The 26429-nt window shown below is 45.6% G+C and overlaps 2 protein-coding genes and 1 pseudogene across 6 annotated transcripts in view; 1 reads left to right on the top strand and 2 right to left on the bottom strand.

The window, feature by feature from the left end:
* Positions 1-7143: 7143 nt before the first annotated feature.
* RpL39 (ribosomal protein L39) lies at positions 7144-13278 on the bottom strand. The gene is made up of 3 exons (XM_084602396.1): positions 13139-13278; positions 12888-12991; positions 7144-7330 (listed from the first exon to the last, which is right to left on the bottom strand). The coding sequence occupies exons 1-3, from the start codon at positions 13247-13249 to the stop codon at positions 7282-7284; spliced, it is 264 nt and encodes an 87-aa protein (XP_084458522.1). The 5' UTR covers positions 13250-13278; the 3' UTR covers positions 7144-7281.
* Positions 13279-13359: 81 nt separating this feature from the next.
* The window catches only part of LOC146192227 (uncharacterized), a 78290-nt gene continuing 65220 nt past the window's right edge, over positions 13360-26429 (top strand). For 2 of the 5 annotated variants that reach the window (XM_084602391.1, XM_084602392.1), the window contains exons 1-3: positions 13360-13596; positions 22441-22495; positions 24990-25102. In XM_084602391.1, coding sequence (XP_084458517.1) covers positions 13464-13596; positions 22441-22495; positions 24990-25102 — 301 coding nt within the window. In that variant the 5' untranslated portion in view covers positions 13360-13463. The remainder of the gene's footprint in view (positions 13597-22440; positions 22496-24989; positions 25103-26429) is intronic. The other 3 variants (XM_084602393.1, XM_084602394.1, XM_084602395.1) reach the window with 3 other exon arrangements.
* LOC146192228 (uncharacterized) lies at positions 18159-21393 on the bottom strand (annotated as a pseudogene).

Raw genomic sequence — 26429 nt, forward strand, 5'->3', positions numbered from 1 at the left:
AATATGCCCTTCCTGTGCAAAATTTTAACTGCGAGGATTCCACGGTTTAGTTAGGAGAAGCATTCTACATCGCGCCTCTAATTGTGCAACGCGCTGTAGTCCCGGACCGACCGGGACTGATAATCGAATGTACCAAGTGGCCAGTGGCCGTTGCACTTAACACATGATGCTAAATGGGCTAACGAGCAGATAGCAGCACAAGAGACAGATGTGACAAGCAACATTCAGTTTCGGTTTCATTTTTACTGAAATGACCGTTGGCGTAAACGTATGGTATCGAAGCCATAAATATAGGTGAAGGAACAATGTAGCTTTTTTTTGTTGTTGTTGTTGTTGTTGTCTCAAAGTATCCAGAGCACGTAGGCGAGCACATAGAAGCATATAAGAAAAGAAGTAACGTTCAGAAATTTCGGTGTCGTTCCCACTGAAGTGACCCTTTGGCGAAAAAACACATGGCAATTAACATGAGCGAGAAGAAGTCACAAGAGTTCAGGTTTGGTTTCATTCTCGCTGGAGTGACCATTTGGTGAAAAAACTATGGCACAAACGTAAGCACTGAGGGCGTATGCAACGTCGCACATTATATTGAGCCACCTGCGCCAATTCTCCCTCCCTGGAAATTTGTACAGTTAGGAAACAACAAGCCAACTGATATCCGCAGACCAACGTCTGCTAACTCGGCATTGTTGCTTCGCCAGAAGTTTGAAGAGCAAGATACTCACCTGCCTCAAGATTCCATAGTAGTGTACGTGGATGGAAGCCTGCAAGGCTGTGAAGCCAAAACGGCAATCTACTGTCCACGGAGACCTAGCCTGAATCAGACCACTACGTTTCAGCTTTCTGAACCACTTACATCTTTCTGCGCTGAGCTCATGGCAGTTCAGGAGGCACTCTGCTCCGTGGCTTCCATAACCATGCTCCCTACAGCCCACGGTGTCATCCGCACTGACGCACTTCAAGCAGTACGTCTGCTCCGACGTGTCAGCCGCTGCCCTAAAATTTGCCAAGACATCCACCCAGCTTGCAGCGCGCATCCCACAGTCAATACGCATTGAGTGGGTCCCACGGGATCTGCTGCCTTCCCAAAGTCAAGCTGACAATTAGCAACCCGCCTCGTGAACCAAGACGCATCAATCCCACGGCTCCTCGAAGAAAACGACGCTACCCGATCCTTTTATAAAGAAAGGATCACCTCCGGCGCCGCACACGTGCACTTATCCCTCCGTGTGCGATTTCCCTTCCCCGCGGTCTCACCCGTGCAGAGGAGGTTGCGCTTAGGAGGATCCGGGTCGGTGTTGCCCTTACACCAGCTGTCACTAGGACGTAGACATACTTCCAGGACTTATATCCCCGCCCAGGGTGCCCGATCTGTAAAAACCGAGATATTGAGGCCGACATCCACCACTTGCTGTGGGACTGCCCAGCACTCAAACCCACCCGAATCCGGCACCTGAGCAAAGCTGGCCTTTCAGCAACCAATCCTGCTTCATACGGCTCGCTTGGGTCAGAATCACAAGAACTTGTGTTTGCACTCAAATTTTCGATGGATGAAAAATGCAAAAACGTTCCCTATCCAGCAGTAACTAGTCAAGCTTGATGCAAAGCTTGGCGTCAGTTGTATGAAATATGTCGCAACACTTCCCCAAAAACGCATCGAATTCTTAGTTTTTGCAAAAAAATATTAGTTACCTATAGTTCAGAGAATGAAATGCTCAATGTTCTAATTTCTTCATAAAAGCTTCATTTTTCTAAACTTACTTTCCTAAGATATTACAACATAAGTGGGTGCATATGAAGTGTATATTTGTGCTCATTAGCAGACAGAACCTAAAAAAAAAAAAAGTCTCAAACTTCGCACAAGATTCATGCACTGCGCGCACTATTGCTGCAAGGCAGGAAGCAACAGGAACACATTTGCAACCAGCCATGCCCACCCCGTCTGGAAACTGGTCACAGTCACACATAGCTCCCCATGATGCAGGCTTCTTTTACAATGCTTTCACAACAAGCCTCACCTGTTTGAATGAGGCCTTTCCCAAGGGATGAAACTTCAAGGTGCCAGACACAACAGGTAGGATTCATTTTGACAAGTAACGTCATAAGGAAATTAATTATAGGCAGCAAGGTTTGTTTACCTATTTGGCTTACAGGGTTTAACATCCCAATGCGACTCGGGCTAGGAGAATCACTGTAGTGGAGGGCTCTTTCCACCACAGGATAACCCACGTCCTTGGGATTAGCAGTCGAACGCACTTATGGCGAATTCGAGTGGGAGAGCAGGTGCACTCTCAGACAAGCGGGTGCACTCCAGTGGGAGAGCAGTAAAATCACTGGCTTCCAATGGTAGAGGAGGAGGGCTTTTCCTCCGCTGATTGATTGATTGAAAACTTTATTTGTCTTTTGGAAGTTTGTTAGCGGTGGAGGTCGAGGCTTCTTCTGGAAGTCCGTCACCTCCTAGGCCGTGTTAGGGCCCCTAGTCCAGGGCTCCACTGTGTCGGGCCACCTCGCTTGCGTTAAAGCCCCTTGATACTTTGAAAGTTACGCCAACGATTGAACTTTGCCGCCGCCGCGCTACCTCCTCGCCTCCTCCTCGCCCCTTGCGCGCCCCTTCGCTGAAGGCCGGCTCACCGCCCGATTTCCTGAGCGACGATTGGTCTCCATGCCGTTACCATTGGAAACCGACGCGCGTCCGGCGTTTTCCTTGTGTTTTCTTTTTCCTTCGGGCCATTTTTCTCCTAGTCTCGGCGAGCGAATATTGCGCGCTGTGCTTTTATTGCAGCGTGCAAGCTCTATGCCGTGCTGTTGCGCGTACAACTGCAGCAAGCGACCTGAAGATGGTTATGCGGTATTCATGATATCTCAAGGCAAGCGTGACGGCTTGCGCACGAGTCAATGAATTCACAAGATTAGTCGAAATACGTTTATTCCTAGAAACAACAGAGTTGTTTGCGACGTCGAGTGCCTTTCTCACTCCCCGTAATAACGCGTCACCTGACGCTGCGTTTTTTATTCCTGCTTGCTGCTCAATATTTTTGCGGCGGCAGCATGTTCATTGTATAAAAATAAGGTTGTCCTCTGCAGCATGCTGAATATTCTGCGAGGCTCCAAGGCTCCATCATTTAACACGCTTCGACTTCTGTACAGTCAGAAACAGGGCGCTATAATCTGCTTTTTGCTGTCAGAAATAACTGGAAAATTACAGTCTCTCGATTGCATTTGTCGCGATTATGCTAGGATCCCTGGCCTTCTTCACTAAAAATCAAAATTCGGCCTTGTAGAGGAGCTAGCCTTTCCAGCTTTTACTTGTAGTGTGCGTCGGTTACTCGGGAGCAATGAATGCTGGCCCTGAAAAACTCTTTGGCAAGTAAACCCGAGGTATTGCGGGTAATCTGCACTAGTTAGGTCGTATGGCATTTTTTTTTCAATTCTTGAATGTGTCTTGCCATGCTTCGACGCACGCGTGGGTTAAAAAATATGCGTTCGTTTTATCAGGGATACGGCCAATGTGCAGGAGGTGTTTATATGATCACACACGCTTCACTTTGACCATGACTACTAGGCGTTGGCAGGTTACCTTCGCTTTGGAAGCTGGAGCTCTAAAAGCGCGATTCCGCGTATTCATTTATTGCGAGAAAAGTTATCCCATCAATGTCAAATCAGCCGGAATCATTGCATCAATTTTCTGTATTTACGAAACTTAAACAATCAATAATGATTATAGTTATTATGTAAAAATAGGGGAACATTTTGCGAGCAACAATTCTTAACACTAACATATTACTCATTTCAATTGTATGCAAGATTTTTTTTTTTTCACCTAGCCTGAGTAATTATCTCATTGCTCTATGTTCTAGCTACATTTCACTGAAGACCAGTTTGAGCCGCCAATATTACACGAACTCGAAAAAAAGAACAGACCAAACGCAGTTCCATCAATTTTCTCTCACCGACTTGTCCTGAAGTAAAGGAAGCCTCCTCGACAGAGACATGAACCTCGCGCTGATATAAGTCAGTTATTTCTGTGGCTTGCTCTTTTCCCACCTCCATTTATGAGAAAACAAGAAAGTATAAGAATTAAAAGTCAATGTATAGTTGTCTCGTCAGATATTATGAGATAATAGAGATATGACTGACAACGTAAGTCAATGAAAATTGAAGTATATCAATGGGTCATGGGACGGCATCAGATTAAATAGTGATGGTTATGAATAGTGATAAGTAATGATGGTGACTGTTACGGATAATAATAGTAAATTATAGTAATAGGCCCGGATAGTGAGGTGATAGTGTTCGTTGCGGATAGTGACAGTTACGATAGGTCTCTGGCATTAGTAGATATAGTGATAGATAGGATAGCGATAGTTAATGAATTGGTAGTTATATGCTTTCTCATTTCCGCACGTTGAAGACCTATGTGCACCTTGTAATTTTTTTATTTGATTGTTGCGTTCAATGAAATCAAGCTCTTTTACACAGCGCATGAGACCACAGCATGCTTGCCCCAGAACTTCAGTGTATCGGCAATAGGGCCCACCACTTCTCCCAGTGTACCCTTCTGTCTTTTAACCACACGCGAAGTCAGTGAGGGGCCACGTACTCATAAAATTATTTAATTCCTCCATCAGCATCATATCAAGACTGCCGTGGCAAACCTGTTCCTTGCCTCGAAGCAGCAAGGAACAGCTCAAAATTTGATTTTATACAAAATTAACTAATGAACGCAGATTATCGCGGATCGCTAACTAGCACAGTGCCATTACGCTTGGCCTAAGCTTTCCAACGGTATACGGTTCGGTGTTGCAGCTAAAATTTAGATTTTAATTGCAATTTACTAAATATAAATTAATTTGGCCCAGTAATTGATTGAAATACATGTACAATTAACCAATAATCCAATCTCATGGTTGATCACGTGACATATACTATGCTTAGAGAGATAGCTTGACAGTAGCGAAATAGACTAAGTCCTGCTTTAACCTTCTCTAATCTTGAAGTTCAAAGCACCAGCCTGGATCGTTTTCTGAAGTTTTACCGCGGTGACAGATTTCACGCTCTAAAAAAAACAAACACAAAGTCAGAGGCAGTACTAGATTAAGTGCACAAAGTAAAACCTTATCATGAGACTTAAAAAGTGTCTGTAGCACAGAACTCGCCTGAAAGCTTTGTTTATCAGTATTCCCCATTCAAACAGTTCTAAGAAGAAACCAATCAATTCATGAACTTTACTATCGGCATTCTCAATGCTTTTCTCGCAATTTTTCAAAAATTTTGTGCACTCCACCAATCAATTCATGAACTTTACTATCGGCATTCTCAATGCTTTTCTCGCAATTTTTCAAAAATTTTGTGCACTCCTGGAGCGCAGACCTGGCCCAAAAGCTCGCGCTTCACTCACTGCTGCGGCCGGCCGGCGGGCGTCAGGGAGAAAAAGCGTGTCGTGCGCAGCGCTCGCCGCCGCCGCGCGAGGAGAATCGAGGAGGAAAGCGCGGCGCGGAGGAGAGTGTCGCTACTTTCAAATTATCAAGGGATTTAGCTTGCGTGTGCTATGAGTGCCCTCTGGGCTTCTAGCTCGCAGCTGGTGAGCCGGCTCTCCCATTGCTCCGCACTTTGTGTTTTCTGTTTGTGAAATGCATGATTGCTCTCGCATTCCCACGTGATGTGATATAGTGTTGGTTTTGATCCGCACCATGGGCAGCTGGCGCTATATTGTGTTGGAAAAATCTTTAGTATGTGTAGGTTTGGGAAGGAACCCGTTTGTAGTCTCCTCCATCCCGTGGCTTCTTCCTTAGTTAGTTGTTTGTGTGGCGGGGGGTAGTGGAACCTCAGCCATATTCTCTATGCCTCAGCCGCCTCAGCCCCTTATATAGGTTTAGTAGGTCTGAATATCTCTCTCCTGAGAGCACTCGAGTACACTCCCGGCTGTTCTCTCGTCTAAAGCGAGAGTAGAGAAAGCCACACGGCATAAAGCGTTATATCCGCGCAATATTTTTTTGTTTTTAACGCGGTAGCGTTAAGGAGCTCGTGTCGCAGAAAAGCCGGTGTCGTCGGCAGTGAGTGATAAATCCCGGCATGCACTTCATAAATAAAAAGCAACTTCCAAGACGGGCTGGGTGGGAAGCGAGCCACGAGTTCAATGCTTGAAAGCGGTACAAAAGCGCTTCTAGTGAATGCGGTGTTGCCTTAGAAACGTGCCGTAGAACGTTATACTGCGGTGTATATCGGTAATTATGAGCATGTTACTTACAGAAGTCGCAGTTACACGAGTAGCGAAGTACGTTTCCGCTACATTTCTTCTGCGCACATGCAGAGCCATCTTGCGGCAAACACAGAAGAACCCCTCCTCGCAATGTGCGGCGCTGCCCCGACACGTGGCGCGCCACTCGCCCCTGACGTTTCGCCGTGTACCCTCACGGGTTGTAAAATCAAGCGTCTTTCCTTTCTTTAGATCACTATCTTCGCTCACCCGCTTCCCCCCTTCGGGCCGCGCGGGTACCGGTGCGAGGATGCCCCAATACCCTTGCGTTTAATAAGTTTTCTCGACGAGGTGCAATACCGCTATCGCGTTCCACTCTTGAAGGCGAAGCTCAAGCGTCCTCCAAATTTTTTTCTCTGAAGTCGGCGACGCTCAGAATGGCGGCTGCAAAGCTTCGGCGCTCGGAGAGCTCTTCGGAATCGAGATACTTTTTGTTAGGAGCAGAAAGCATTGCTCAGGTGCTGTATGTATGTTTGAGAGTCACTTCTGTCATCGAAAGGGCCAAAGGAGGCAGATCGCCGCGCTGTGAGAACAAGGCATACAAAACGAGCGGTTCCTCACGGAGACTTGGCCTCTCCCCGGGTTGCAACTGCCGTCACTGCGGGCAGGCGGAAAATGCTGGAGAGAGAGATGTGCGGTCACGTGGTCGTGGCGCGATGTTCTCGACACGCAGAGAGCGTTCCCGTGGGAGGACAGTTACACCCTCGCTCGGCGAGCTCCTGTACTGCTCTGCAATGCTCAGCGTCTCTGCTCTCGTCCCCCCCAACCGAATGCGCCATTAGTATACTCAATTCTAGAACACTATACCCTTAGCACTAAGGCGGTGACTATGTTGACATGTACACTGAAATTCATCTTATGTGAAAGAAACAGCACGAGACAACAATGGGTACTAGCCAAGCCCGAGGAGTTTATTTTGAATCATCCTAATCGAGGTGGCATCCAAGATGAGATGAAAGGGGGCGCACACGATGGGAGGGATCCACGCAGCCAACTTCCCAGGACTTGGCCTGGCCACGATGTTCCCCTTACAGCTTGAGCTTGGTGCGGCGCCAGTGTCGCCTCTTGGCATTGTAGCTGCAAGAAAGCAATGTACCAGTTACAAGACAGCAGCGTAGGGCAATCGAACTTGCCAACATAGGCATTCTGCTCATTTGATATGACAAGTCCAGGAAAGAACAAACACAAAAAGAAAACCCAAGGAATATATAAAAAAAATCACAATCAAGCTGCAGCCCTCCTATAAATGCTGGTTTCCATAATGTCATCCACCTACGTGAGCTCCTGCCATACATCTCAATCAACCAAAGGGGCATGTCAGCTATTCTTTAATCACAAACCAAACATGACAAAGAAAATAAATGCCATGTCACTTGCAGTACAACGTTTACACTGCCTGTACTAGGGGCAAACGTCTAGCCATAGTTCAAAACCACTTAAAAACAAGTAGTGGATGCTTTCCAGCTTTTCATGACACGACAACCAGTCGACGCCTTTGGACGGAGGTCCACCTCTAACGAGCATCTGCCGACTCTCTTGAGGTGCACCAGATGAGCTTAGGAAGACAACCATGCATTATGACCTGATGATCCCAAAAGCATGTGTCACAATGGGAGTATAATAGAAAGCATCAGACTTGGTGCAAATATGGTAGCGGAGATGTGTGCAACGTGGCGCTGCTTTTCCAGGCAACATAGGATCCTAAAAGCAATGACAAAACTAGAAATTAAAACAAGTATGCAAGCCCTACGCATTTACGTAAATGAAAGCCATGCAGCACATTCCGTGAAGTGATCCATTTTGCTGCTCTTCATCAAAATGCATATACAACACTGGACAGAATTGACTGGAATAAGCTGAATGGTTTTCATGCAAAAGAGCTCGCTTTACAGCCACAAAAACGCCAGAAAATCTTGACAACTCAGTGGCATCAACACATCAGGTTACACATATATCCCCTTCAGGTGCTGTGTCCACATGTGGACGTGACCCAAACTTCACCATATTTGCACGAAGTGCGAATTTCCGCCTTTGAATTTGACCCGTAACATTTGAACTGGCCCTGTCGAGTATGTGGCGCCATCTCTTGTTACTACAGTGAAATGTGTTTGTAAACGGCAAGTAAAGATGGATGTTGCATTGTTTTATGGCGGGGTGAATCAGCAGCTCGTATGATTGCGTGCCTCTTTCTAAACCGATGTTTAATAATACTATTTATTGTAATGAATGTGTCAATAAGGGAATGTAGATGTTGCATGCCAGATTTCATTATCTTTTGCGCCCACAAATGTGGACACGGCGGTATAACGCCAAAACGATTAAACTGCCCGTGGCGCTCTGTTATTTCGTGCAACGCTGATCCGTGTGTAGGTGCCACAGTCCTGAAGGCGCCAAGGTATTCTCAGAGGAAAACATTTATTCATGCTTACTAGTATAATATGCAGAAAATGTCGCAATGTTTTCATTTACGTAGAAGCTATGAGGCGCCATGTCCACATATGTGGACGGGAAAAAAATATAAATATTTTTGAATATTTTATATTTGAATTTTGCCTGGCTTACTGATCCCGCATGGAGCAAAAAAAATGTTTCCTTCCAGAAAATTTCACTGGCGCCTGAAGGGAATATATGAGGGAGTGAGCCAAACCAGCCCGCGCAATGGTTCGGCCCACTGTTTGCGATGCATGCACTTAGCACACAGACATCTCCCATTTACGGAAGTCACATGCAGGTGCAAATATAAATGTTCTTTAAAGCTCTCATACACTGGATTGAACACTGTTGCGTGATATAATGGACGCTCCAAAAGTTGAACAGCGTTGTGTCGTCTGATTTTTTTACAGCTGAAGGTGTTTCCCAACAAGAAATTATTCGTCGCCGTATGGCTGCCGTGTACGGTGAACACTGCATTTCATTGGCCACTCGCTTTGAAGTGTTGGAGCAAACGGTTCAAAGAAGGACATTTCCGACATTATGAAACGATGGAGTAGCAGTCAAGAACAAACGACAGGAAAATTGACGAATGGGGTCATCTTGCTCCATGACAATGTCTGTCCCCATGTCGCCGATGTGGTTACACAAAACTGGCAAAGTTCAAGTGAGAAACGCAGCAACATACACCATACAGCCCAGACTTGTCTCCCTGCGATTTCCACATTTTCGGGCTATTGAAAAAACAGCCCAAAGGAACCAGATTCGTGTCGGATGATGACATCAATGAGGTTAGATTTCTTGAAGCAGCGACCTAAGCAGCTTCATCGCACGATTCGTTAGTGGGACGAATGTCTAAATGCTCATGAAGACTTTTAAATGAAGTCCCCGTTTGTCACACATTTGCATTGGCTCACTTTTATTTGACTCGCCCTCGTATATAGGGAACCCAAGCTCAAGTTTCGCCGCACGATGGCAGCGCCGCATTCCTGGTATGGTGGCGAAACGTGAAACGATGGGACGTCGCCGGAGCAGACGCTCCGCTAGCTTCCTGTGCACGTGCGGCAATCGAGTTGCGCCTGGCAGTTATTTGGCGATACAAAAACGCTTCCGCTGATGCGAAACCCACAATAGTAAGCGAAGCGTCAAAAGACTAGGCTCACGTGTGAAATTTTGCAGATTTCATTGGAAGCGTTTCCACAAGACCTGTTTTCCAACCCACATGACAGCATTCTGAGAAGTCTCGCATTCTTTGTGGAAACGAAAAGGGCTAATTTTTCCCGTCTCCATAAACTCAGAAATGTTCGACAGTTGACAAAGACGTCTTGGCATCAAAAGAGTACAATGGTTTTAACACCATGTATATGAAGTGAAGGGGGTGGAGCATTATTCTGTTCTTCGCTCCGTGCGTGTCTTGCTTTGCCGATTTCCTGTGCTCTCTCCCTGCTTTGAGAGTGCTCTAAAAGCAACCAAATCAACTGATATCCAGCGTGAGACGGCCGCGATCGACAATGATGTGTGAATGTGCCCTACGACCAAGAAAATATATAGGAACGAGGCCTCTTTTTTTTTTTTTTTTTTTTGGGGGGGGGGGTAACATGCTTGGCTGAGCAGCTTTTACAGATTTCCGCAAATTGGCCAATCAGTGAACCAACATTATTATTATTCATAACAAAAGTATGTTGGAAGTGCAATACAAAAGCGATCCTAGTTATGGCTCGATTGACACTACTCGCAGCACGGAGCACCCTATTCGCGTCACAGGTTTCGTAAGCGCAAACCAGATATAAATGAAACACGACCATTTAATAAGCACCCAAATAAAGCACGATTGTAGTACAAGTTTGGATTTCACCTTCCTTCCGAGCCAGCGAGCCAGTTATGTCGCGTGCAGCGCGCGGACCACGCATGTGCTTTTGAGACTGCTAGCGTTCGTGCCTTTGAAGAAACGTCTCCTTCGGACTATAGCTTATTCTTCTACTGCAAGATTTGCTTTAGTAACGTCGTAATAATAAAAACAAAACCGTATAGAGATCTCATGCTAAAAGCCAAAACGATGATCAACAAGCGAGCAGCTTTATTTCAGAGTACTGATAATACTTCTGCAGTTTTTAAACATATTATATATGACAATATAGTTACATAGCTGACCTACCTCGAGATAAACTTCCTACGTTTTCGCTAACGTGGGAAACACATCCACAATCAATATTTACTCATCGCCGTCTGTCGCCTGCTCTATAGTGCAGACGTGAATGAAAATTTTCTCGCCTATAATTACGTTTCCTCCATAGAAATACGCGGCAGGTTGTCCAATCATCAAGACGAAATGCAGGCTGCATGTCGCGATGCGCCTGTGGGGGCACATTAGGGAGAAAGCACGCGGCGCACGTCGCGAAGGCAGCGAGCCGAGCCGGCCGCGCACCAGTGTGTGTTTTTCTGTCACAGATGGCGTTGCCCATCAGGAGCCACAACGCTGCCCAGCGATGCTTTGGGAGCCTATATGCACGCACGCGCACCCACACACAGTGTCCAAGGTAGCCAACTTTAGCCAAGGGTTAAAAAATTAAACATATGAGATAGGCCAGAGAAAGCACCTGTATACAGCTGCCAGCGATCTGGCGCACCATAGACAATTTTTTATTTTGCAATTAATAATTAAGATAATTTGCCTAATTTACTATTGCCTTTAAACAACAAATGTGATCTGCAGAGTTGGAGAGCATCTTCTAAAACCCCCATTCCATCTATTCACGATAAAGAAAGCCTCAAGTTTTTTCGAAGCCCTAAACAAAGCCCGCGAAAGACAAAAAATATAACGTCCCTGGCGCTTTCGCGCGCCACGATTGTGCTGCTCTTAACCCGGCTTTCAGTAAACGAAATCAGCTGCAGCCTTGGCTCCACGACCCTTTTGAGCGGCAGACAGTTGGCAGTTTTGTATCTACAGTGCTAATGAGAGTGTACCCAGCTTTCCCGTTTAGCACAAGGCAGCAAAGTGTCTCTCTCTGGAACTGCTAAGTGCACTCATTTTAAGTGCCTTTGCAACTTGGCAATGCCTCCTTGTGTGCATCAGCGCGGTAGAGGAGGGTGCAGAGATTATTTTAAAATATTAATTTGCATAAGTAGGCAGAGTGCATTTAAACCAATTTATCCAATAAAGCTTTTTCTTTTATCTTATTCCATGAATTTTTCATTATTAAAACTCACGAGTGAGTGTTGGTGTCTTCTATCCATTGTACTTGTAAACCTCAAGCGCACTTGGAAATTGCAACAAGTAGGATTGGGCTCGATTGCGCTAAAATGCGGCCGTGTAACAAGCTTCTGATCAGCATTGACCCAAAGAGGGAGCATTGACCCAAAGAGGGTCAAAAGTGCAATATGATAAAGGTTGGTTGGTTGGTTTGTGGGGTTTAACGTCCCAAAGCGACTCAGGCTATGAGAGACGCCGTAGTGGAGGACTCCGGAAATTTCGACCACCTGGGGTTCTTTAACGTGCACTGACATCGCACTGCACACGGGCGCCTTGCTTTTCGCCTCCATCGAAAAGCTGCCGCCGAGGCCGGGATTCGATCCCGCGTCCTTGGGAACAGTAGTCGAGCGCCGTAACCACTGCGCCACCCCGGCGGGGCAATATGATAAAGGTATCAATACTTTTCACAACGTTTTCTGGTTTCTACATGCGCTAGAAATGTTTCTTCTCGCTTTGAAATTCTGCAGTCACTATTGTGAAACAGTTATGAAATGAAAAGCAAGGGTTAAATACCGGTGCTTTTCGGGGTCGCACTTCACGGAGGCTGCATTGATCAGACGGCTACTACCAGTTTGCAATCCATCACACGCGGCCATGGTCATCTTTCAGAAAGCAAAGCGCCCTGTGTAGCCAAATTGAGGCATGCACTAGGAGAATTGCAGCTCGGCGTGGAGACTACAACGGCACTTGTTACTGGCGTGTTATAACATGTCCAAGACATGACACTGCAAATCACATGTTTGCAACTATGTCTTGCTGCCTACCACACAAACAAAAACACGAAGTACTAGTTAAGACGAAAGTCACCTAATGAAACACGAGCTGGAGCCTGTTTGCAATGGTCCCGCCGGCGCCCCAGCGACGAGAAGCAGGCACAACTAGAATGCCAAGTAGTTAACGCCACAGCACATGACGCTCTTAAGTTGCGTTGCAAAACGTAGTCACCAGACTTACCGGATGGAATTCCCTGTCCTCATCCTGATCCACTGGGGAATTGGCCGGTTCTGCTTGAGCTTTTTGGCGAGCTTCTGTTTTATCCGGAACGTCTTGTGGGCAGCCTGCGGAAATCAAAGCTGCCTTTTAACCATCAACGTTCCAAACAACAAGTACAGCGACATATAACAACTTAGTGACTTAAATCCATGTCTATTTTCTAACAATGACCCACGAATTTCAGTACCAAACGAAAAACTAACAAGCCTTACCATCGTGCCACAATCAAGATGGCTGGTGAAAAGAAAGAAGGAAGCGGAAAATGGTGGAGGCACAAGTTGAAAGCCCCGTGACCGCAGTTGCGAAATTATCAAAACTTTCATAAAATTTCTAAAGTAATTAATAAATCAAAACACAAAAAAACACACATATATATTTACATTTTTAGATATTATTAAAATTGTTTAAAACTTGTCATCTTAGGAGCGCAGAAACTAGCCGCTAATGTAGGCTTGATCCAATCTTATCCACTTGTTTCTTGGCGCGTTATTTCATGCAAAGTGCGATTACGCCGGCTTGTAGACCAGAAAATATGACATGACATCACCAGCAGCGATGGACTTTTTGAGCGCCTCGTCTTCTGGCCGCGGCGGGGAACTGGATAGCAGCCTGCCGTCCATCAAAGGCTTGCTGCATCAAGTGTATAGCACGCACGTCAGCATCACACAAGGTATGCAATTCGTTGCCGTTCTCGTGCGCTCTATCAGCTCGGAATGTTTTGCGGGAGTGCGTCGTAATAAGTAAAGTCCGTTTCAGTCGTCGTATGCATTTTGTTGGGCGGTAGTATAGTTCACTGTAACGGTAGTAGCAACGCCACAGCTATGCACACTGCAATGAATAGTCAATTCGCAGCTGCTTTTTCATAGAACCCTTTGAACAGTAAAACGTCACATTAGCGCCTGTGTTTTCAGCCCTATTTTTATGACCACGACGGGTATCGAAAACGTTAATGAGGTTACGCTGCAGCTCACCTGCTGCTGAGTTACAAGACAACATGTACTGCACCACGAAATGGCAGAGCGAAATGTGTGATGGGGGCCCGGTTAAAAAAAATATTAAGACTGCCCCTATACTCCTCCACCACCTTACCCCCACATGCATACACATAAGGTCCGTTCGATTCAGCGGCACTCTTTGCACCAGTTCCGTAAAGTTCTGCGGCGGTGCCGCAAGCGTGCAGCGCCAGTTCCAGCAGTTCAGGTGCAGCATCGGTACCAGCTGCTTCCAAACGAATGGTAGAGTACAGTCAAAGCAGAAAGCTGGGCTAGTTGTGTGCCATCATTAATAAAAAGACACAGACATAGGAGAAGACAGGACGAGCGCTAAACATAACTCATTGAGAGTTGATGTTTAGCGCTCGTCCTGTCATCTCCTATGTCAGTGTCTGTGTTATTTGCGCTAGTCTTTTTATTAACGGTAGGGTGCAGGCCCGGCCGTCTGCTAGCCTTGGCGTCGCCAACAAGCTGCGGTCGGCTGAGTGCAACTCGCGTCAGCCGACGCCGTCTCTTTTAACTTGGTGAATTTTCAAATAGCACATGACAACAATGTTTTTGGCCTGTGCGTTGTAATAAATGGCACTTGTCAACGAGAACACAATCGAGTTCGCCAAGGTAATGGCTATGCATACTCACAAGAAGTAGACACACGCATGCGATGTGATGCATGCTGATTATATACTTCAATCATGACCATGTGCTGCCGCAAAAGGTGCGTATATATGCGTTTGCACAACGCGTACTTGTTGCAATATGCTATTTGAAAATCTTCATGTTTGAGATGATTAGTGCCGTTTATCTGAGCAGCATATACACATGCGATAGGATTCATTCATTCATGAATATGCGATGCATATATATACAAAAGCCAACCGCATGTAGTCGGCTAGCTGTGAATTATATTGCCACTCACATCAACTGGCACCAACATGCCGAATAAGATCAATTTTCAAATAGCACATCGCAATGAAGCATTGACACGAACTAGCGTGTATGCGCACCATGCGGCAGCTGGCATGAAGTGCAAACAAACTTCGATCACGATTGAAGTCAGCATGAACCATAACGCATGCACGTGCTTACTTGTTAGACATGGTTTGAAGTATGTGTCATTGTTTCTTTGGCGAACACGGGGACCGTTCTCGTTGACGAGTAGAATAACTATAGTGTCGCTTCACTGTTTATCACAACACGCAAGCCATCATCGCGCAAGCTGTCGTCTGCTTTCATGCGGAGGCTGCAGCTGCACCATTTTGGCACTGATCGCTGAGGAGGTGCACAGTTTTGCTGAACTTTTCGTGAACTCGACCTGCACGACGTCTGCACTTCTTGAAACGAACGGCGTGGTGCAGAGGGCGCCATGTTGCATCGCTGAAAAGAAGTGCAGCACCAGTTCACGTAGTGCAGGTCAAACGAACGGACCTTTAGTGTGCATGTGGTGTCCTTCTTATTCTTGTGTGCTCTTGCTATGCCTGAGACTTGGTGCGTTTTAGAATCTTCGGCAGAAAACGTCATTTTTACTCGAAGGATCCGCGGACTGTTTATGAACATCATCTGAGCTTATACTTTCCCGCAGAGCATACGGACTGAATGACATTTAGATTGATCTATTGTAGGAAATGAAGAGAGATGTAAAATCCCCTCTAAAATATCGGAACGCGCATCCGTGAAAATAACTTTCTCGAGGGTTTATTTGCTTGTATAATTCGGTAGCGTAGGATGTTTGGCTGCATTTAAGCACAGATTAAGTAGAAATTGATCTTGTTCATAAGCTGTTCGCAAATTCTTAGCGTAAATATGCTACAAACTATCTAGCAGTATTGCGAATTCATCCAGAAAGACTCTTTGAAGCTCGCCTAAAGCAGTGTACGTTTTTACAGAAACAGTATGATGTTCTTTACACTGCATAATAACTTTTTACTACCTAAAGTCACAACTAACTATGGGAAACGGGGCCGGGTTATCCAAGGTTCGCAGGGATCAAATAAACCGGGCCCCTTGAGAAGTGAAAAAAATGGCAGATTTCGACGTTTGGTTCGGAAAATAGTCAAATCATATTCTTCCTTGTTTCCAATGATTAAAATTGAAGCTTATGTATTGCAACATCGAATGATTCAAAAGCTCTTCGTCACCTCGTACGCTGAATCCTAAAGTCGACCTCATATTTCACTAGTCAAGGTAAAAAACTTTGTATTTGCCCAAATAGGTGGAAAAAAATCCAAAATGTTTTTAGCTGGTTTCACCTTTTCCCATCTGGTACTCAGCTGGTGTTGACTGGCTCCAGATGCCTACCAGTTGGAAGACAGCTGGCCCCAGTTGGTGGTCAAGTGAGATCAAAGGGTTCTAGCTAGCTTTTAGTTGGGAGTCAGCTCGTACCAGCTGGCAAACCAACTTTCCTTGGTCATTACTGCTGTTGAGGTCAGTTTTGTGTTTTATTAATTTAACTAGTGAAAGCTATGGCAAAAGCAATAAATTATTAGTTAGAGATTTACTGCTCATAGCTGACAAGCCGCTTCAGTAATTTGTCGCTGCCAGGAGTAGAGATGCGAGATTCTCAGGGGGATCAAGTTGATCTCGCCACGGAATTCTGCCAGCTAAAGGCTCGAAAAAGCTTACAGAAATGTAAATGCCTTTATGACTTGCATAAAAGTGGAGTGAAAAAATAAAAACAGACATGTTATAAGAATATGCACCCTATTCAAAAGTGGATTCTTGTCAAATATTTAAACTTATTTTCTTCATTATGTAAATGATGCCGCGGTAGGGTTTGAACCCTGGTACTCCGGCACAGTAGCGAGATTAGTTTTTGTCTAGCGTACTCACCATCTGCGATCTAACACTTGAATGCCCGGCAAGGAATGCCACGCGACAGGAGCGATGGTCCATCCAAACTCACCCTTGCCGAAGAATGTATGACAGATAATGCACCTTTCGTAATTACATGTAGCGCTGCGATGAACCCAGTGGGAGGCAAAATGATGTGAGGCAAAAGATAGCCATTCTCCTCTTAACAGACATTAAATAGAGGCCGTAATTTTGAAGTGAAAAGCTTCACTACGCTAGTCAACACTGCGCTTCAACGAGAAGAACGTCTCGCTAAACGACGCAGCAAAGCAGAGTCTGAAACGCCTAAAGCATAACCATAAGCTAAACCGTAAGCATAATTATCTATAAGTTAAACCGTAAGCATATCCATAGCATAAAGCGTAACCATAAGCAAAACTGTAAGCATATCCATAGGCTAAATCATAAAGCATAACCATAAGCTAAACCATAAGCGTCACCCAAGCTTTTCGCTTCGAGATATCCAGGCTTAAACTTAGCTAAGCCCACGGTGTAAGAATAATTCAGGTGAGAGGACGCCGCCGGTCTCCGCTCCGCAAGAAAGCTTTGCTTCTCAAGTTCTCCAACAGATGGCGCTACCAACTCAGGCCCAGTAGGGCCCGGTCGCTGTGTGGGCGAAGTCACTGTGCAAGAATAGGTGGGTCAAGTAAACAAGAAGCCAACTTGGTCTCGCAACGTCATCGTTGCGAGGCCAAAGTAAATAGTCCAGTAAAATAAATAGCATGACCTTACCGCCTTCACGTCAGCCCCTAACGTTCGGTTTTATCTGCAGCGAAGGCGAAATAGCTAGTTGGGGGCTAAGTCCCGTGCGTCCGGTCGATGCCAGAGAATGCGTTAGGTAGTTTCTCTGATACCGGCTATCGCACGAATAAACATCTGCAGTGTTTACGCTTACCCCAGTCACCCGTCGTAAGCGGTCAAGCGTACCTACAGTTATACACCGAGCTTATATTCCACCACTCACAAGTGGCCCGTTGTAGCAATAACACCGTAAATTGGTGATAAGCGTGAAAGGAAAGGGAATTCACAGGAAGCAGTCGCAACATCCTAGCTCAGAAAACGGCTAATAAACTGTGATAACACTTGCAGCCTTATTCTTCTGTGTCTAATAATGTGTCGGCGTGTCATTGGCAACTACAGATTCGATACTGTCTGTATAAGTTTGTATTTCTACCTTAAGATACATACAGTTTATAGCCTTGTTCATGAGAAGAATGCATACATTTGTGTGGATGGCAATAAGGCATTGACCTCATAAATTTCATTTATTTACAAAAAAAAACTACATTGGTAAGTATGACAGTGTACATCACACCACACACACACAAAACAAAGTTTAGACATATATGCAGTACACATAAGCACACATTGCGCTCGTCCTGAACAAAGAAAATCATACAAGTTTAGACAATTTACGCAAGTCTTGGCTTTTCTTTACATGCTTGTTCTTCAACTGTCGGCAATACTGTCGCATTCGCAGGCACACATAATAGTGTAAGAGCTTAGCAAGCATTTCTTCTTAATGAGCAACACATGGAAATGTGAAGTTAAAGTTTTCTAGCACAGCGTCAGTCGTGCGATCATATATATCCCTTTCGCCGGCATGTTTTGCGAAGTGCTCCTCGGCCTCTTTAAAAAGAAGAAACAGGTGCACATTTGGATGCATGAGCCCTCCTTTCATTTTACAATTTACCAAGTCAGCTTCTGGTAACTTTGAAATACCCTTCTTTCCGACCAGAGCCTCCTTACAAACTGTACAGGATGTATGAGTACCAAGCTTTCGTGACACAAATCCTGTGACATAGTACACAATGCAGTCAATAACTGCAGCATTTGAATAGTCATGTTCAAACACATCATCGCACTCCCAGGTTTCCTCACTGATAAGGCCATCCAGCTTCTGCTTGAGGTTATGCATTTTATCGGTGTGCTGAATAGCTCCGGATTTAAACACCTCTCTAAAGTCACTGAGCGTGAGAAAAGCAGATTGCTCTTTCTCGGAAGCTACACAGTTGCCGAACTGTGGTGGCCTCAATAATGAATAAAGAGAAAGCATGCGGTAAAGCTGTAGGAATGTCGGGAATGTGGGATGCTCATTTTGGCCACCCGCTTGTCTTATAATACTGAAAAAACACTCCAAGGGGTCCTGATTCATTTTCGCTGTCAGGACATACTTGAAGTCGCACTCCTTCAGAAGAAACACTGACAGTTCCTGAACAGACTTAAGGGTAACACGTAAACCTTCGGCTGTAGATTGTGTTAGGAAAAGATCTTTGTGTATATCACCCCTCACAACTTCCTGCTCCCAGCTATCTAGCCACTTAGACGCAGACTCGAGAACATGGAAATCTTTGCATCCAAGTGTGAGGCCTTCTGCGGGAAAGCGACAATTGAGGGCGTCAAAAAGGTCATTCATCAAGAGAGTAAACTCCACAGTTGGCTCGACATTTTCAAGCCGACGTGCGCCTCTCTGTGCATAGAAAGATATTCCCTTAGCAACTGAGTGGCTGAAAACTTGTGTGGCTAGCTTCACCCGCATTTTGAGCATATGTGAAGGATTGACATGACAATACGTCAGCTTTAGACACACCCTAAGTTCTGCGGCATTTTTGGTATCTGCCACAAAAAGTGCATCGTAACACGACCATTTCGCTAGTTGCCCATTTACTTTCAAAATCTTTTTGTCGTAGAGACGATTCCTGATGCATTTGAATAAATGTGGTGTGTCTGCCACGACATAGACTTTTCTTGACGCACCTAGTGGATGTTCAAAACAATTAACAACATGTCCTAGAGTGCCACTTACTCCGAGCTGCTTCCACATGGCCCTGTTAGTAGATGCACCATCGCAGACTACACCGTCAACAAATATTCATGCCTGCTCTAAGTGCACAATGCACTGCAGCAACAGCTGGGCAAGGACTGTCCCCTTTGTTGCTCCTTTCGAAGCAAATACTGCTACAGGTTGTAAATAACTGTCAGCAAAAGGTGCAAAGGCAAACACTAGACCATGGTCTGCCAGCTCATTGCTTTGCCCTCCTTGGTCTCCATAGTCAACAAGTCCAGAATACGTCATGGTCTTCGAGTTTACAGCCATCTCTTTCCTGACCTGTATCTCTTCTAAAATCACCATCCCTCTGCGCTGAAAGGACGTCTTCCTTGCCAGTTTGATTTTGAGAGCTTTAAAAAAAATTCTCATCAAAACCACATTTGAGCCCAACCATGTTTATATACTTTCTTATGGTTGATATGCATGGCATGGGCAGTATGTTATTACTTCGAAGGAATGAGTAAGTGGTGGAGCTCCTGATGTTCAGCTAGAGGCATAGGAGTAGCCAGTCGTCGGTGTAGCACCTATTATTCTTTGTTGTGCACTTGGCTGCGGACATACATTCCTGCACAAGAAGGAGCTGCATCGGTGGAATGTTAAGAGCTTGCAGTTTCTTTTCGACGTCTTCCTCTTGCAATTTCATTATTTCACCTTTGCTCTCTTCGAGTTGTTTAGTTATGAGTCGGTTGTGCTTCAGTAGTCGTGCCCGTGACTTTTGCAAGACAGCCCTAGCCCGACGCAAGGCGTCAATCTTCTGTTTTTTGGCAGGTGACACAGACAGCCTGATGCGCTTCAGTGGTTGCCGCTGTTTTGCTCGAGCAGCTTGTCGGTCAACATGGATTCTGAGAGTATCTGATAGGGTACTGCATGCACGACATATATCTCCCCCCGGTAAAAGCAGTGGACATCGTTTATGCCTCCATTTACGCTGGCAGTCAACAAAAGCACATTCAGGAGCCACAGAAGGAAAGTCCTTCATATTAGGTCCTCCACTGCAAATGTGTAAGTTGTGAACCGCTTTTAGAACATCCTCAACTTCAGTTGTCGACACAGCAAAATTATTTATGCCTACAGCACTGCATTCAACCGGCTTGTCGAATATGTAAACTTGCAAAGCCATGTCGCTTTTCACATGCACAGACTTTTGGTTAAAAAGCACACATGCGCCGTCACTTGTGCATAGCAGGGAGGCGCCGTGGAACACGAGGTCACGGAACCCTTCTGCGTCGATGCAATGCACCGCCCAGGACGGTGTCGGAAGGTAGAGAGTTGATGCTGTGTTGAACATTTCTTCGAACGGCGATGAAGTGCAGAGGTCACTTGCCCCGACAACATTGCTGCTCTTGTTGACTTCGCCGTCTGTGCTTTGAGCTGATGGTGTTGCTGGCAGGGTTTGAAGTCCGGTACCTCCACTGTTGGGCCCGCGCGTACACGCGGAGGAAGGTGCACGATAAGCCTGCCGCCTTGAATTCTTGCGAGGACTTCTTACCTTCTTTGACAAGTAGCTCGGCGCTCCCTCGAAAATAGTTGGCAGAGCATCCTTGGCAAGTCCCGCTCTCCTATTGCCCGACATCAGAACGCGGCCATCAATAGCAGCGGACCACGTTTTCAATATGAAGTGAGGAGCGAAATGTTTTTCACAAACACTGTCCATGCGCTGCAGTACTCAGTCTTTGCGAGGGATCGCCCGTCTCCATGCGTCGAGCCTTGCTTGGTCTTGCGGCGGCGTAAAAAGTGATAACTTCTCTTTACAGGACTTATAACCCGTGTTGCAGTACTGTACAAAGCACTTCCCCATCGCGTAGCATACCAATACGTAAAACAACCAAACAGATCGAAGCGTAAACACACGTGCGTGCGAACAAAGAGCAGGCGCAGAGTGGAGAACCCGCATGAATGCGCTGGCGCAAGGGACTTTAGCGGGCGCTAGTTTCGCGCGCCACCTCTCAAGGGCTCTTCTAACCAGAGCTCAACTCTCCTCTCCCCGGGAAGCGTCGCCTTCGCGCCGTCCTCTCACCTAAATTATTCTTACACCGTGGCTAAGCCCCAGCCATTTTTTTCTATCTATTTGGGCAAGCACAAGGTTTTGTACTTTCACTGGCGAAATATGAGGCTGACTGAGATTAAGCGTATGATGTGACAAACAGCTTTTGGAACATTTGACATTGCAATACATAAGCTCTTTAACAAATCAGGGACAAGAGGATTTGACTACTTTTCGCACCAATCCTTGAAATCCGCCATTTTTTTTCACCTCTCGGGGGGGGCCCTTGAGAAAGGAAGGCCCGGTTCATTTGAACCCTTTGAGCACTGGATAATCCGGCCCTGTGAAATGGATGCTTCTGTTAAGTGCCAGCACTGCGGAGTCTGTTAATTTAGCATTGGGATGCGTGTTCTATGCTACCTGCTGAGGCTCTGGCGTTGCTGCAAGGGCTATGAGTTGACACACCACTCGGTTATTATAAACATCTGTAGCGGCCAAGTGCTTTATGCATGCGCAAAGAACGCGTTTTGCAATTAACAGTAGAACAAGGCTGCTGGACAGCTAGTTGCAGGGCATCAACTGGAGGCTGTGAGTCTCTGTAAGCACTCTGTGGGTTGACTAAGAAGGAAGGTTGACTGCCATTTTTGGTGAGCTAGGTTGTACTAGCAGACATTTTGATCTTTTCATCTAACTTTAGTTTGATGTTGAAGCTGTCTGCCTTTACCGTTCTGGCCAAGTTTGATTTTGCTTTCTTACTGTTTAAATATGTAATGAGTGCCCTTCGCTTTTTGTGCTTATGTTTGCTATGAATCAAGTATAGCAGTCCCAGATTGGCTTATTGGCACTTCACTCCATTTTCAGCACTGCAGAAGCAAGTTTTGCAGCTGTCTGAGCTCATCTCTCAAAAGGAACAGCAGTGAGTGCACTTCTCGATGCGATGCTTTTTGCCTCCCCCATACTTTCCCATCACCAACTGTACTGGGTCATCCACACCCCGAGAAAAGTGAAGGCCACCAAAATGCATCAACTTGGGCACAGAAATTGAGTACCCTCTACTTAACTGAAACTAAGGCCATTGGATGCATAATTTATTTATTTATTATTCCTCAAAGGTCCGCGAGAGACGCATTGCATTGTGTTTAGTGGACAGCCTAGTTTTCAGTGGTAGGAACCGTCAACAACTTCATCCAATATGTGTTCTTAGAGGGAATTGGTGCTGTGTCTCTTTCTGGCTATGTTGACTCTTTGTATGGCAGTACCTGTTAATAAAAAAAAAAAGTTGCACTTGAAAATTCTTCCACCGCCCTATTCAAACTTGAGATGCTAAGGTAAGAAGGTCTCTGTGGTCACTGTCTAGAAGTAAATGGTGGTGTAGTGCAGCCTCGGCGATCTGTGCACAAAAATTGCCCTGAACCACTCCAGTTTTGCCGAAAAATCTTCCAGTGGTGGTGTTGCCTGTACTGAATGCAGTGAAAGATGCATTTTTATTGTTGGAATGTAGTCTGTTTCTTGCACGCAAGATTACATAAGGTCGGTGAGTACATTCTCGGCTGAGAGATAAATGGCAGTCTAAATGGAATATTGAACTGCACAAGCTACATCTTGTAAGCCCATTCTACTATAGGTCATTCTCGCACAAAGAACACTTCTTTGAAGTCATTTTATGTCCCATTTGCATTGGGCAGGCAACTTTTACATGCAGGTTTATTTTTGCAAAACTATAGATGTGTTGTGTCGGCCGAGATGAACATGGGAGCTTTGTGGAGGAATGAGCACCATAATTTGTGCACAAAGCGCAAGAAACTAAGAAAGATTTCCTGCTGTTCTACTCTGAATGCATTCCTATATATATGTATTTTTTTTTACTCTGAATGCATATGTCACTGCATGGAGCTAAATGCATTTATTGTCTGGTGGTTATAATTATGCCAGCTGTTAATCCACAATTTCTGCCGAAGTGCAGTCAGTATGCACTTGCTTTTCATGGTGGGCATTATTGGGATAGATAAAACCTGCTTCATTCACTGATAGAAAAATAAAAATCTTTTGCAGTGTTTCTAACAAAACCGGAGCCGAATCGAATACCATGACGACTAAGGTTCCCATAGTGCTGAAAAAATTGTCCTTAATATTTAGTTTCGAGAGCCGGCCTTTTTTTTTTCTGCCTCTTCCTGTTACCACTCCTATCATTTCCCTTTCCACAGCTCACTGTGCAGTATCTCCAATGTAAGAGGGAGAAATGCTTTTGCATACTCTGCAGTAATTCGGAGTGGTAGGCATGCAATCTGCGGTCTCCAGCAAACCTTATCTCACGAGCTGACCCTGTGGTCCCAAAACTAGCAATGTATTGCTCCACAGATTTGTCTCTAAAGTGTATATGTTGCACACATTGAAAGACACCTTAGGAGCTTTAAGGGGCACTGAAGACAATATGCTAGCAGAACACAATAGTACGATATTTCATGACATTGCTGTCACTTGTCCGGTAGCAAAAGGTGCATTTATTTATGAAATAATGCGACAAGAAATAGAGCAGTTTTTTTTTTCCCGCCGGTTGAATTTTACAGTTCAACCCAACTACGTAGTTGGATAAAATGACGCCATCCATGACGTAATTCAGACTCCCTGATTGCTGACCCGCGTCGTGCGGTGGAGTCTAGCAGCAGCTGAAATGAAAGCATGAAAGCTACCGCCGGCCTCTGCATTGTACCGTCGTCAACACTGCGAGCGGCTCGCACGGAGCACAAAGGAGCGCGCAGCAGTTTAGCATAAGGTAGACTTCGGTAAAGTCAATGAAAATATGTCGCAGGTGTGCGGCGAAACATGATCTTCCGAAGAGCACTTAGTCGTTTCAGCTGCATGCCGAAAACGAAACTATGCGAGCACGCCTGCACGGGAACATCATCGAAACTAAAAACAAGGCAGCTCATGGCGCCGCCAAGTATGTTTCTTGCCTTGCCTTGTCCCATTTAGATTGCCTTTTCACCGTTGTCTCCACGTGATAAAAGCATGTTATTATGTTGGAGACAAGACTATTCGATTCAAACATGCGGTGTGATTAAAATTTGTCAGCTTCCGAGATCCATCGCATGTTGCGTGACTCGCAGCTGCGAGCTTCAGCCGTTTCGGTTGTGGCAGCGATACCTGTATCTCTATTCTTGCTTTTTTCTACCTTACTAGAACTTTGTGATCAGGAACTGGTATTCTATCGACGCAAGCCCACTTCACTTTTCTGTTCAGTGTCCTTTTAAGATGTTTGTGGAAGCAGTGCTGTATGCGACATGTACTAGAAATGTCGAGTTGTTGCTGTAGGTTTCTAAAATGTTTTTCCCCTTTGATTATTCAATTTGCAGTGTACTGCCTGGTGGTTGTAATCTCTATTTCTTGTGGCTTTGTTTTCCTGTGATTAGGCTACGTGATGCCTCCTGCCAGCGTTGCACCTCTGTCAAGGATGCTTTTGAACGATACAAGTCTAGCCACCAGCAGATTATCGAGAAGCAGGAGGTCAAGATCAGTCTGCTTGGTACGTAACCTTGCACCTCCACGCCTGGCTGAAAGTTTGGTGGTAATTGGCTGGCACATATGCTTACAAAATGTCGAGTGCCCTGGTATCGCTAACTTGTCAAGTACCTACTGCTGTGTTGCTCAAAGAGAAGCCAAAGGTGCTTTCTTCAGCCACGCCGCTACGCTGTTCATGCTGAAATGTCATGGGATCTGGCATTTGGCAACCGTTTCTTTTTTTTTGTGTGTGTGTGTGTGTGGTACTATGTTTGGGCACAGTACTCCACTTGATCAAATCATTTAGAAGTGCAAATCTGTGCTGATACTGAGCCAAAGAAAAAAATTTACACAGAGATCATACCAGCATTAGCATTAGCACCATATCACTCATAAGAGCAAGGGTTCTAACATCATACCCGTGAAGAAGCTCAGGTGAAGTGGTGCTGCTAGCACTGTTTCTGCAAAAGCCTCCTCTCTGTTCTCTTCAGCATCACTGCCATTGATACGGGCTTACGGCTGGATGAGGCTTCTGCCCCATTCTTATGTAGTTTGGAAACAAAGGGACTGCCATATTCCACCTCTGTGCGAAATTTGGTCATGGACGAGCCACCATTTCAGCTGAGAGGTGCATTCTAGCTTTTTCAAAGTGCAGTGCATTGCTTCACTGTCAAGGACATCAACAAATGATGCATGTTTTCCTCCACAACACTGTGCCACACATTGAAATTTCAGGGACAGTGCTCAAGAATTTTGATTGGCTAGGTGCTCGTTTGAATTGATGCTGGTCTGTCGACATGACTGCGTGAATGGCTGCACTGCCCGCAGATGCACTGGGAGCTCTTCTGAGCGAGTTGCAGAACCCATAATACATGACCACACATCTTGCAGGCCTGTTCACCACCGGAGACGGAGAGTGCATTGTCTGCTGCGTTCATTGTTTGATGCGGTGTATCGCATTCTGCCAGCCAGTGTTAATTAATGGCTGAGCGAGGGGGAGTACCAGTTTCGCCTGCATGCCCTGTCCTGAAACATGCCATAGCAGTGGCGCCATTTCATATTTGAACGCGTTGCTGTTTGCTTCCGCTCGTGTCCCCTCATTCTGAGGTGGCTCCCCATACCTATCGTAGAGTCAAGGCAGTCTGACCCACTGTTGGTTCTGTTAATGCGAGTGTGAATTCCGTAGCTACCCTTGTCACACTTTTGGTGTATCTCTCGTGGTGCGTTCACCATAACCTGTCTTCCATTCTGCGGTGTGCATCACCAGCCTGTACGTTTTAAGGCCAGTCTGTACAGTCGAACCCGGATATATCGAATTTTAGTTATATCGAACTCGCGGAATATGCCGCGTC

Source organism: Amblyomma maculatum, chromosome 4 (genome assembly GCF_055883805.1).
Source record: "Amblyomma maculatum isolate TAMU_Amacu chromosome 4, ASM5588380v1, whole genome shotgun sequence".
Classification (NCBI taxonomy): Eukaryota; Metazoa; Arthropoda; class Arachnida; order Ixodida; family Ixodidae; genus Amblyomma; species Amblyomma maculatum.

Bases quoted from the DNA above. Each gene is read 5' to 3' on its own strand.
- RpL39 (XM_084602396.1), bottom strand. From the start codon at position 13,249: ATGAAAGTTTTGATAATTTCGCAACTGCGGTCACGGGGCTTTCAACTT. The intron at 12,992-13,138 runs GTAAGGCTTGTT...TGATTTCCGCAG, and splicing joins ATCTTGATTGTGGCACGATG to GCTGCCCACAAGACGTTCCG. The intron at 7,331-12,887 runs GTAAGTCTGGTG...GCTTTCTTGCAG, and splicing joins AGGACAGGGAATTCCATCCG to CTACAATGCCAAGAGGCGAC.